Source organism: Oncorhynchus mykiss, chromosome 27 (assembly GCF_057628025.1).
Source record: "Oncorhynchus mykiss isolate SJ-2025 chromosome 27, ASM5762802v1, whole genome shotgun sequence".
Taxonomy (NCBI): Eukaryota; Metazoa; Chordata; class Actinopteri; order Salmoniformes; family Salmonidae; genus Oncorhynchus; species Oncorhynchus mykiss.
The window spans coordinates 50,514,815-50,528,433 of NC_143048.1; the positions used below are offsets into that span (position 1 = coordinate 50,514,815).

A 13,619-nucleotide genomic window follows, 5' to 3' on the forward strand; every position below is an offset into this window, starting at 1 on the left:
ACCACATTAGTCTGTTCTTATATACTGGCACAACATTAGTCTGTTGTTATATACTGGCACCACATTAATCTGTTTCTCATATACTGGCACCACATTAATCTGTTCTTATATACTGGCACCTCATTAGTCTGTTCTTATAAACTGGCACCTCATTAGTCTGTTCTTATATACTGGCACCACATTAATCTGTTCTTATATACTGGCACCACATTAATCTGTTCTAATATACTGGCACCACATTAGTCTGTTCTTATATACTGGCACCACATTAGTCTGTTCTTATATACTGGCACCACATGAGTCTGTTCTTATATACTGGCACCACATTAGTCTGTTCTTATATACTGGCACCTCATTAGTCTGTTCCTATATACTGGCACCACATTAGTCTGTTCTTATATACTGTCACCACATTAGTCTGTTCTCATATACTGGCACCACATTAGTCTGTTCTTATATACTGGCACCACATTAGTCTGTTCTTATACACTGGCACCACATTAGTCTGTTCTTATACTGGCACCACATTAGTCTGTTCTTATATACTGGCACCACATTAGTCTGTTCTTCTATACTGGCACCACATTGGTCTGTCCTTATATACTGGCACCACATTAGTCTGTTCTTATATACTGGCACCACATTAGTCTGTTCTTATATACTGACATCACATTAGTCTGTTCTTATATACTGGTAACACATTAATCATTTCTCTCCAAGATCGCATAGCAGTTCAGACGTCTTTTGTCCTCGTCTTGTCGTGTCCTGTATATATATATATTTACAACTTTTTTTCACATACATTTTATTTTTATTTTCCATCAACTCATCTTCTAAACACTCTCCTGCAACCAGCCTCACCAATTTATATTTATAAAAAATTATTATTTACCTCAGATCTGTAATCCTCCAAGAAGCTAGCCAGAAACTGGGGCGGCAGGGTAGCCTAGTGGTTAGAGCGTTGGACTAGTAACCGGAAGGTTGTGAGTTCAAACCCCCGAGCTGACAAGGTACAAATCTGTCGTTCTGCCCCTGAACAGGCAGTTAACCCACTGTTCCCAGGCCGTCATTGAAAATAAGAATTTGTTCTTAACTGACTTGCCTGGTTAAATAAAGGTAAAATAAATAAAATAAAATAAAAAAACTCCAAGAAGCTAGCCAGAAACTAGCCAGAAGCTAGCCAGGAGCTAGCCCAGAAGCTAATCCAGAAGCTAATCAGAAGCTAGTTAGCTTCTTTACTGGCAAATCGTTAGTATTCAGCTAACCACGGTTTGTGGTCATCAGCTATCCTTTAGCTCGAAAATCTATCGCCAGTGTTGTACGGCGCAGCGCGGCTCGGAACGGAACATACCGGACCAATTTTTCTCTCCATGTCCCAGGATTTCAACTGCTCTCTGGACATTCATACCCGGATCTCACAGCTAGCTAGCTGCTATCCGTGTGACAGTCGGCTTTCGTCGATTCCGGAGCAAACATCGATTGTTCCGGTGCTAGCCAGCTCCGTCAATCACTCCTGAGTTCCATCATTCACTCCTGGGCTGCAGTCACCTATCCGGACCCGTTTCACTGCCTACGCGGAGCCCCACCGGGCCTTCACAACTGGACTGCCGACGTTATCTACCTGAAGGAGATCCGGCTGGCTCCTCTGTCGCGACGTTACCTGAACGCCCATCTGCGGCCCGCTAACCGTTAGCTGTCTTACCGGCTGCTATCTGAATAGACAATCGGACAATTTATTTATTTTTATTATTATTATGTTTTCTTCTCGGGCCTCTATAACTATATCTATTGTTCTTATTTTTGTTGTTGTTGTGTGATTTGGATTAATCCCCTCTACCTCACGGAACCCCACTAATCTACTGACCGAACGCAAGAGGTGGCTAACAACAGACTCCATCCTATGCTAGCTTGCTACCGGTTGGCTTGGCTAGCTGTCTAAATCGCCGTGACCCTCAACCAACCTCTCCACTCACTGGACCCTTTTGATCACTCGACTAAGCATGCCTCTCCTTAATGTCAATATGTCTTGTCCATTGCTGTTCTGGTTAGTGTTTATTGGCTTATTTCACTGTAGAGCCTCTAGTCCTGCTCACTATACCTTATCCAACCTATTAGTTCCACCACCCACACATGCAATGACATCTCCTGGTTTCAATGATGTTTCTAGAGACAATATCTCTCTCTTCATCACTCAATACCTAGGTTTACCTCCACTGTATTCACATCCTACCTTACCTTTGTCTGTACATTATACCTTGATGCTATTTTATCGCCCTCAGAAACCTCCTTTTACTCTCTGTTCCAGACGTTCTAGACGACCAATTCTTATTGCTTTTAGTCGCACCCTTATTCTACTCCTCCTATGTTCCTCTGGCGATGTAGAGGTGAATCCAGGCCCTGCAGTGCCTAGCTCCACTCCTATTCCCCAGGCGCTCTCTTTTGACGACTTCTGTAACCGTAATAGCCTTGGTTTCATGCATGTTAACATTAGAAGCCTCCTCCCTAAGTTTGTTCTATTCACTGCTTTAGCACACTCTGCCAACCCGGATGTTCTAGCTGTGTCTGAATCCTGGCTTAGGAAGACCACCAAAAATTCAGACATTTTAATTCCAAACTACAACATTTTCAGACAAGATAGAACTGCCAAAGGGGGCTGTGTTGAAATCTACTGCAAAGATAGCCTGCAGAGTTCTGTCCTACTATCCAGGTCTGTACCCAAACAATTTGAACTTCTACTTTTAAAAATCCACCTCTCTAAAAACAAGTCTCTCACCGTTGCCGCCTGCTATAGACCACCCTCTGCCCCCAGCTGTGCTCTGGACACCATATGTGAACTGATTGCCCCCCATCTATCTTCAGAGCTCGTGCTGCTAGGCGACCTAAACTGGAACATGCTTAACACCCCAGCCATCCTACAATCTAAACTTGCTGCCCTCAATCTCACACAAATTATCAATGAACCTACCAGGTACCTCCCCAAAGCCTTAAACTTGGGCACCCTCATAGATATCATCCTAACCAACTTCCCCTCTAAATACACCTCTGCTGTCTTCAACCAAGATCTCAGCGATCACTGCCTCATTGCCTGCATCCGTAATGGGTCAGCGGTCAAACGACCTCCTCTCATCACTGTAAAACGCTCCCTGAAACACTTCAGCGAGCAGGCCTTTCTAATCGACCTGGCCGGGGTATCCTGGAAGGATATTGACCTCATCCCGTCAGTAGAGGATGCCTGGATATTTTTAAAAAATGCCTTCCTAACCATCTTAAATAAACATGCCCCATTCAAGAAATTTAGAACCAGGAACAGATATAGCCCTTGGTTCTCCCCAGACCTGACTGCCCTTAACCAACACAAAAACATCCTATGGCGTTCTGCATTAGCATCGAACAGCCCCCGTGATATGCAGCTGTTCAGGGAAGCCAGAAACCATTATACACAGGCAGTTAGAAAAGCCAAGGCTAGCTTTTTCAAGCAGAAATTTGCTTCTTGCAAAACTAACTCAAAAAAGTTCTGGGACACTGTAAAGTCCATGGAGAATAAGAACACCTCCTCCCAGCTGCCCACTGCACTGAAGATAGGAAACACTGTCACCACTGATAAATCCACCATAATTGAAAATTTCAATAAGCATTTTTCTACTGCTGGCCATGCTTTCCACCTGGCTACTCCTACCCCTGTCAACAGCACTGCACCCCCAACAGCAACTCGCCCAAGCCTTCCCCATTTCTCCTTCTCCCAAATCCATTCAGCTGATGTTCTGAAAGAGCTGCAAAATCTGGACCCCTACAAATCAGCCGGGCTAGACAATCTGGACCCTTTCTTTCTAAAATTATCTGCCGAAATTGTTGCCACCCCTATTACTAGCCTGTTCAACCTCTCTTTCGTGTCGTCTGAGATTCCCAAAGATTGGAAAGCAGCTGCGGTCATCCCCCTCTTCAAAGGGGGGGACACTCTTGACCCAAACTGCTACAGACCTATATCTATCCTACCATGCCTTTCTAAGGTCTTCGAAAGCCAAGTCAACAAACAGATTACCGACCATTTTGAATCTCACCATACCTTCTCTGCTATGCAATCTGGTTTCAGAGCTGGTCATGGGTGCACCTCAGCCACGCTCAAGGTCCTAAACGATATCTTAACCGCCATCGATAAGAAACATTACTGTGCAGCCGTATTCATTTATCTGGCCAAGGCTTTCGACTCTGTCAATCACCACATCCTCATCGGCAGACTCAACAGCCTTGGTTTCTCAAATGATTGCCTCGCCTGGTTCACCAACTACTTCTCTGATAGAGTTCAGTGTGTCAAATCGGAGGGTCTGTTGTCCGGACCTCTGGCAGTCTCTATGGGGGTGCCACAGGGTTCAATTCTTGGACCGACTCTCTTCTCTGTATACATCAATGAGGTCGCTCTTGCTGCTGGTGAGTCTCTGATCCACCTCTACGCAGACGACACCATTCTGTATACTTCCGGCCCTTCTTTGGACACTGTGTTAACAACCCTCCAGGCAAGCTTCAATGCCATACAACTCTCCTTCCGTGGCCTCCAATTGCTCTTAAATACAAGTAAAACTAAATGCATGCTCTTCAACCGATCGCTACCTGCACCTACCCGCCTGTCCAACATCACTACTCTGGACGGCTCTGACTTAGAATACGTGGACAACTACAAATACTTAGGTGTCTGGTTAGACTGTAAACTCTCCTTCCAGACCCATATCAAACATCTCCAATCCAAAGTTAAATCTAGAATTGGCTTCCTATTTCGCAACAAAGCATCCTTCACTCATGCTGCCAAACATACCCTTGTAAAACTGACCATCCTACCAATCCTCGACTTTGGCGATGTAATTTACAAAATAGCCTCCAATACCCTACTCAACAAATTGGATGCAGTCTATCACAGTGCAATCCGTTTTGTCACCAAAGCCCCATATACTACCCACCATTGCGACCTGTACGCTCTCGTTGGCTGGCCCTCGCTTCATACTCGTCGCCAAACCCACTGGCTCCATGTCATCTACAAGACCCTGCTAGGTAAAGTCCCCCCTTATCTCAGCTCGCTGGTCACCATAGCATCTCCCACCTGTAGCACACGCTCCAGCAGGTATATCTCTCTAGTCATCCCCAAAACCAATTATTTCTTTGGCCGCCTCTCTTTCCAGTTCTCTGCTGCCAATGACTGGAACGAACTACAAAAATCTCTGAAACTGGAAACACTCATCTCCCTCACTAGCTTTAAGCACCAACTGTCAGAGCAGCTCACAGATTACTGCACCTGTACATAGCCCACCTATAATTTAGCCCAAACAACTACCTCTTTCCCAACTGTATTTAACTTATTTATTTATTTTGCTCCTTTGCACCCCATTATTTTTATTTCTACTTTGCACATTCTTCCATTGCAAAACTACCATTCCAGTGTTTTACTTGCTATGTTGTATTTACCTTGCCACCAAGGCCTTTTTTGCCTTTACCTCCCTTCTCACCTCATTTGCTCACATCGTATATAGACTTGTTTATACTTTATTATTGACTGTATGTTTGTTTTACTCCATGTGTAACTCTGTGTTGTTGTATCTGTCGAACTGCTTTGCTTTATCTTGGCCAGGTCGCAATTGTAAATGAGAACTTGTTCTCAACTGGCCTACCTGGTTAAATAAAGGTAAAATAAATAAATAAATAAATAAATAAAATCTGATCATATATCATGGCACCACATTAATCTGATCATATATCATGGCACCACATTAGTCCGTTCTTATATACTGGCAACACATTAATCTGTCCTTATATACTGGCACCACATTAGTCTGTTCTTATATACTGGCACCACATTAGTCTGTCCTTATATACTGGCACCACATTAGTCTGTCCTTATATAAAATCAAATCTAATCTAATCAAATCAAATTTTATTTGTCACATACACATGGTTAGCAGATGTTAATGCGAGTGTAGCGAAATGCTTGTGCTTCTAGTTCCGACAATGCAGTAATAACCAACAAGTAATCTAACTAACAATTCCAAAACTACTGTCTTGTACACAGTGTAAGGGGATAAAGAATATGTACATAAGGATATATGAATGAGTGATGGTACAGAGCAGCATAAGCAGGATACAGTAGATGGTATCGAGTACAGTATATACATGAGGTGAGTATGTAAACAAAGTGGCATAGTTAAAGTGGCTAGTGATACATGTATTACATAAGGATTCAGTCGATGATATAGAGTACAGTATATATGTATGCATATGAGATGAATAATGCAGGGTAAGTAACATTATATAAGGTAGCATTGTTTAAAGTGGCTAGTGATATATTTACATTTCCCATCAATTCCCATTATTAAAGTGGCTGGAGTTGAGTCAGTGTCAGTGTCAGTGTGTTGGCAGCAGCCACTCTGGCACCACATTAGTCTGTCCTTATATACTGGCACCACATTAATCTGATTTTATATACTGGCACCACATTAGTCTGTTCTTATATACTGGCACCACATTAGTCTGTTCTTATATACTGGTACCACATTAATCTGATCATATATCATGGCACCACATTAATCTGGTCCTATATACTGGCACCACATTAGTCTGTTCTTATATACTGGCACCACATTAATCTGTCCTTATATACTGGCACCACATTAATCTGATCTTATATACTGGCACCACATTAGTCTGTCCTTATATACTGGCACCACATTAATCTGTTCTTATATACTGGCGCCACATTAATCTGTTCTTATATACTGGCACCACATTAGTCTGTTCATATATACTGGCACCACATTAGTCTGTTCTTATATACTGGCACCACATTAGTCTGTTCTTATATACTGGCACCACATTAGTCTGTTCATATATACTGGCACCACATTAGTCTGTTCTTATATACTGGCACCACCTTAGTCTGTTCTAATATACTGGCACCACATTAGTCTGTCCTTATATACTGGCACCACATTAGTCTGTCCTTATATACTGGCACCACATTAGTCTGTTCGTATTAGAGGAAAAATTAAAGTCAATATCTTCCTCCCACATGGTAGCCTCTTCTATACATAGTGCATTACTTTGGACCAGATCCCTATGGGAGAGGGAGAGCTCTATGGGTCCTGCACCAAAGTAGTGCACTATACATAGGGTACAATTTGTGAGGCAGAATATGTCTTTCTGACATGTGGTTGTTTTCTCTCTCTTCTTCCAGGAATGGTCTGGGCTGAGTGTAAGGAGATTTGGTCCCAGGGGGCTCGGGAATATCTTTCGGAGACATGGAATCTTCTAGACTTTGGAATGCTGAGCCTTTTCGTGACATCCTTCATCACTAGATTTATGGCGTTCTGGCATGCGTATTCAGCACAGAGCTACGTCAACAAGCACTATACCGACCTGTCCAACATTACCCTGGTCCCAGAGATAGAGTACTACAGACTGGGTGAGTGCAAACAGAAACCTGCCCAACATTACCCTGGCCCCAGAGATAGAGTTCTCCAGCTGGCCCCAGAGACAGAGTTCTCCAGCTGGCCCCAGAGACAGAGTTCTCCAGCTGGCCCCAGAGACAGAGTTCTCCAGCTGGCCCCAGAGACAGAGTTCTCCAGCTGGCCCCAGAGACAGAGTTCTCCAGCTGGCCCCAGAGACAGAGTTCTCCAGCTGGCCCCAGAGACAGAGTTCTCCAGCTGGCCCCAGAGACAGAGTTCTCCAGCTGGCCCCAGAGACAGAGTTCTCCAGCTGGCCCCAGAGACAGAGTACTCCAGCTGTCCCCAGAGACTGAGTACCACAGTCTGGGTCTGCTAGGGGGGCTGGTCAAGGTTGCTTTATATTAGTAATATTTCATAGCCTGTTCCCTGATCTGTTTGTTGCCAGCTTGCCTGTTCCCTGATCTGTTTGTTGCCAGCTAGCCTGATCCCTGATCCATTTGTTGTCAGCTAGCCTGTTCCCTGATCCATTTGTTGTCAGCTAGCCTGGTCCCTGATCCATTTGTTGTCAGCTAGCCTGGTCCCTGATCCATTTGTTGTCAGCTAGCCTGGTCCCTGATCCATTTGTTGCCAGCTAGCCTGGTCCCTGATCCATTTGTTGTCAGCTACCCTGGTCCCTGATCCATTTGTTGTCAGCTAGCCTGGTCCCTGATCCATTTGTTGTCAGCTAGCCTGGTCCCTGATCCATTTGTTGTCAGCTAGCCTGGCCCCTGATCTGTTTGTTGCCAGCTAGCCTGGTCCCTGATCCGTTTGTTGCCAGCTAGCCTGGCCCCTGATCCGTTTGTTGCCAGCTAGCCTGGCCCCTGATCTGTTTGTTGCCAGCTAGTCTGGTCCCTGATCCGTTTGTTGCCAGCTAGCCTGGTCCCTGATCCGTTTGTTGCCAGCTAGTCTGGTCCCTGATCCATTTGTTGCCAGCTAGCCTGATCCCTGATCTGTTTGTTGCCAGCTAGCCTGTTCCCTGATCCGTTTGTTGCCAGCTAGCCTGGTCCCTGATCCATTTGTTGCCAGCTAATCTGGTCCCTGATATGTTTGTTGCCAGCTAGCCTGATCCCTGATCCGTTTGTTGCCAGCTAGCCTGATCCCTGATCCGTTTGTTGCCAGCTAGCCTGGTCCCTGATCCGTTTGTTGCCAGCTAGTCTGGTCCCTGATCTGTTTGTTGTCAGCTAGCCTGGTCCCTGATCCATTTGTTGTCAGCTATCCTGGTCCCTGATCCATTTGTTGCCAGCTAGCCTGTTCCCTGATCCATTTGTTGCCAGCTAGCCTGGTCCCTGATCCATTTGTTGCCAGCTAGCCTGTTCCCTGATCCATTTGTTGCCAGCTAGTCTGGTCCCTGATCCATTTGTTGTCAGCTAGCCTGGCCCCTGATCAAATTGTGCTCTTGCCAACTCCATTGCTCATTGTCAAGCCAAACGGAAAGAAACCGGCACCCAAGCTAAAAAATATCACAGTGCATGTTATTCATGACAGTAGAATAAATTCAAAAGGCACCTTTGCCCAGACAAAAGCTGCCGAACATATCAGGTGCCGGAGTTATCGGTCACTTCATGACCAATGAAAAGGAAAATGCTGCTCATGCTCCGTTTGCCGAGACCCCATCCAAGTAGACATAGTGTATACAGTTGGGAAATTTACATACACCTTAGCCAAATAAATTTAAACTCTGTTTTTCACAATTCCTGACATATAATCCTGGTAACAATTAGGTCCGTTGGGATCACCACTTTATTTTAACAATGTGAAATGTCAGAATAATAGTAGAGAGAATGATTTATTTCAGCTTTTATTTCTTTCATCACATTTTGCCACAACTTTGAAAGTGTGCTTGCAGTTATTGTCCATTTGGAAGAACCATTTGTGACCAAGCTTTAACTTATGTCTTGAGATGTTGCTTCAGTATATCCGCATAATTTTCCTCTCTCATGATGCCATCTATCAACCCCACACAATGATGTTGCCACCCTCGTGCTTCATGGTTGGGATGGTGTTCTTCGGCTTGCAAGCCTCCCCCTTTTTCCTCCAAACGATGGTCATTATGGTCAAACAGTTCTATTTTTGTTTCATCAGACCAGAGGACATTTCTCAAAAAAATACGATCTTTGTCCCCATGTGAATTTGCAAACCGTAGTGTCTGGCTTTTTTATGGCGGTTTTGGAGCAGTGGCTTCTTCCTTGCTGAGTGGCCTTTCAGGTTAGGTTGATATAGGACTCGTTTTACTGTGGACATAGATACTTTTGTACCTGTTTCCTCCAGTATCTTCACAAGGTCCTTTGCTGTTGTTCTGGGATTGATTTACACTTTTCGCACCAAAGTACGTTCATCTCTAGGAGACAGAACATGTCTCCTTCCTGAGCGGTATGATGGCTGCGTGGTCACATGGTGTTTATTCTTGTGTACTATTGTTTGTACAGATGAACGTGGTATTTTCTGGATTTTGGAAATTGCTCCCAAGGATGATCCAGACTTGTGGAGGTCTACAATTTTTTTACTGAGGTCTTGGCTGATTTCTTTTGATTTTCCCATGATGTCAAGCAAAGAGGCACTGAGTTTGAAGGTAGGCCTTGAAATACATCCACAGGTACACCTCCAATTGACTCAAATTATGTCAATTAGCCTATCAGAAGCTTCTAAAGCCATGACGTCATTTTCTGGAATTTTCCAAGCTGTTTAAAGGCACAGTCAACCTAGTGTATGTAAACGTCTAACCCACTGGAATTGTGATACAGTGAATTATAAGTGAAATAATCTGTCTGTAAACAATTGTTGGAAAAATGACTTGACTTGTGTCATGCACAAAGTAGATGTCCTAACCGACTTGCCGAAACTATAGTTTGTTAACAAGAAATTTGTGGAATGGTTAAATAATGAGTTTTAATGACTCTAACCTGAGTGTATGTAAACTTCCGACTTCAACTGTATGTTAAATATCTATTTCCTGGTGTCACATATGTTAGAGTGATTACAGTATTTTGGCCCCTCTGTGATTGTCAGTGTTCTGTCTTTGACCTCTGTGATCCTCCTCTGCTACAGGGCTATTTCAGAACAACAGTGTGGGAACCTCCCTCCCTTCACTGTGATGGACACAGTGGGATCAGTCTACCTGAACATGCGATTGAGCCATAGTTCTCAACTCCATGGAAAAAGTTCTGAATGATACAGCAATCTCTGTATCTCTCTTTCTCTCTCTCTCTCTCTAGCCCGTAATAACTGGGTTCCCTCGGACCCCCAGATCATCTCAGAGGGTCTGTATTCCATCGCTGTGGTACTGAGCTTCTCTCGCATCGCCTACATCCTCCCAGCCAATGAGAGTTTCGGGCCCCTGCAGATATCTCTGGGACGCACGGTGAAAGATATCTTCAAGTTCATGGTGATCTTCATCATGGTTTTTGTGGCCTTCATGTTTGGAATGTTCAATCTCTACTCATACTACCTGGGAGCCAAGCAGAACGACGCCTTCACCACGTGAGTTATGTAATTATAGAGGAAATGGATACACACAGTTCCGTCGGAAAGTGTTCAGAGCCCTTGACTTTTACCACATTTTATTATGTTACAGCCTTATTCTAAAATGGATTAAATAGTTTTTTCCCCTCATCAATCTACACACAATACCTCATAATGACATCACAATACCCCTTAATGACATCACAATACCTCATAATGACATCACAATACCCCTTAATGACATCACAATACCCCATAATGACATCACAATACCCCATAATGACATCACAATACCCCATAATGACATCACAATACCCCTTAATGACATCACAATACCTCATAATGACATCACAATACCCCATAATGACATCACAATACCCCATAATAACATCACAATACCCCATAATGACATCACAATACCCCATAATGACGTCACAATACCCCATAATGACATCACAATACCCCATAATAACATCACAATAACCCATAATGACGTCACAATACCCCATAATGACATCACGATACTCTATAATAACGTCACAATACCCCATAATGACATCACAATACCCCATAATGACGTCACAATACCCCATAATGACATCACAATACTCTATAATAACGTCACAATACCCCATAATGACCAAGCAAAAACAGGTTTTTAGATCATTGTGTTAATTTATTTTAAAAAAACTCATATTACATTTACATAAGTATTCAGACCCTTTACTCAGTACTTTCTTGAAGCACCTTTGGCAGCGACTACAGCCTCAAGTCTTCTTGGGTATGACACAGAGGTGGAAAAAATACACAATTGTCATACTTGAGAAAATACCTTAATATGAAATGACTCCAGTAAAAGGGAAAGTCACCCAGGAAAATAGTACTTGAGTACAGTGGTGGAAAAAGTACTCAATTGTCATTCTTGAGTAAAAGTACAAAGTAAAAGTAAATGCTATATATCACATTTCTTATATTTAGCAAACCAGACAGCACAATTTCCTTTTTTATTACTTTTTTTGACAGCCAGGGGCACACTCCAACACTCAGACATCATTTACAGACAGCCAGGGGAACACTCCAACACTCAGACATCATTTACAGATAGCCAGGGGAACACTCCAACACTCAGACATCATTTACAGATAGCCAGGGGAACACTCCAACACTCAGACATCATTTACAGATAGCCAGGGGAACACTCCAACACTCAGACATCATTTACAGATAGCCAGGGGAACACTCCAACACTCAGACATCATTTACAGATAGCCTGGGGTACACTCCAACACTCAGACATCATTTACAGATAGCGAGGGGAACACTCCAACGCTCAGACATCATTTACAGATAGCCCCGGGTGCACTCCAACACTCAGACATCATTTACAGATAGCCTGGGGTACACTCCAACACTCAGACATCATTTACAGACAGCCAGGGGAACACTCCAACACTCAGACATCATTTACAGATAGCCAGGGGAACACTCCAACACTCAGACATCATTTACAGATAGCCTGGGGTACACTCCAACACTCAGACATCATTTACAGATAGCGAGGGGAACACTCCAACGCTCAGACATAATTTACAGATAGCCCCGGGTGCACTCCAACACTCAGACATCATTTAGAGATAGCCAGGGGAACACTCCAACACTCAGACATCATTTACAGATAGCCAGGGAACACTCCAACACTCAGACATCATTTACAGATAGCCTGGGGTACACTCCAACACTCAGACATCATTTACAGATAGCGAGGGGAACACTCCAACGCTCAGACATCATTTACAGATAGCCCCGGGTGCACTCCAACACTCAGACATCATTTACAGATAGCCAGGGGTACACTCCAACACTCAGACATAATTTGTCAGCTCTACCCTTTAGCTCAGTGCAGATGTTGCCTGTAATCCATGGCTTCTGGTTGGGTTATGTATGTACGGTCACTGTGGGGACGACATCATTGATGTACTTATTGATGAAGCCAATGACTGATGTGGTGTATTCTTCAATGCCAGGAATCCCAGAACATTTTCCAGTCTGTGCTAGCAAAACAGTCCTGTAGCTTAGCATCTGCGTCATCTGACCACTACCGTATTGAGTGAGTCACTGGTGCTTCCTGCTTTAGTTTTTGATTGTCAGCTGGAATCAGGAGGATATAATTATGGTCAGATTTGCCAAATGGAGGGCGAGGGAGCTTTATACGTGTCTCTGTGTGTGGAGTAAAGGTGGTCCAGAGTTTTTTTTCCCCCTCTGGCTGCACATTTAACATGCTGGTAGAAATTATGTAAAACTGATGACATGTTGATAGAAATTGGGTAAAACTTATTTAAGTTTCCCTGCATTAAAGTCCCGGCTACTAGGAGCGCCGCCTCTGGGTGAGCCTTTTCTTGTTTGCATATGGCGGAATACAGCTCATCCAATGCTGTCTTAGTGCCAGCCTCTGACTGTGGTGGTATGTAAACAGCTACAAAAATACAGATGAAAACTCTCTAGGTAGATAGTGTGGTCTACAGCTTATCATGAGATACTCTACCTCAGGTGAGCAACTCAGAGCAGCTCGAGACTTCCTTAGATATCGTGCACCAGCTGTTATTTACAAAAATACATAGTTGGCCGCCCCTTGTCTTACCAGATGCCGCTGTTCTATCCTGCCGGTACAGCATATAACCAGCCAGCTGTATGTTGATA

The 13,619-nt window shown here is 43.8% G+C and overlaps 1 protein-coding gene across 1 annotated transcript in view; it reads left to right on the plus strand.

Moving 5' to 3' along the window:
* trpc6b (transient receptor potential cation channel, subfamily C, member 6b) overlaps nucleotides 1–13,619 on the plus strand; it is a 75,265-nt gene that overhangs the window by 43,601 nt on the left and 18,045 nt on the right. Inside the window, exons 6-7 of the mRNA XM_090224051.1 lie at nucleotides 7,214–7,441; nucleotides 10,676–10,940. Coding sequence (XP_090080177.1) covers nucleotides 7,214–7,441; nucleotides 10,676–10,940 — 493 coding nt within the window. The remainder of the gene's footprint in view (nucleotides 1–7,213; nucleotides 7,442–10,675; nucleotides 10,941–13,619) is intronic.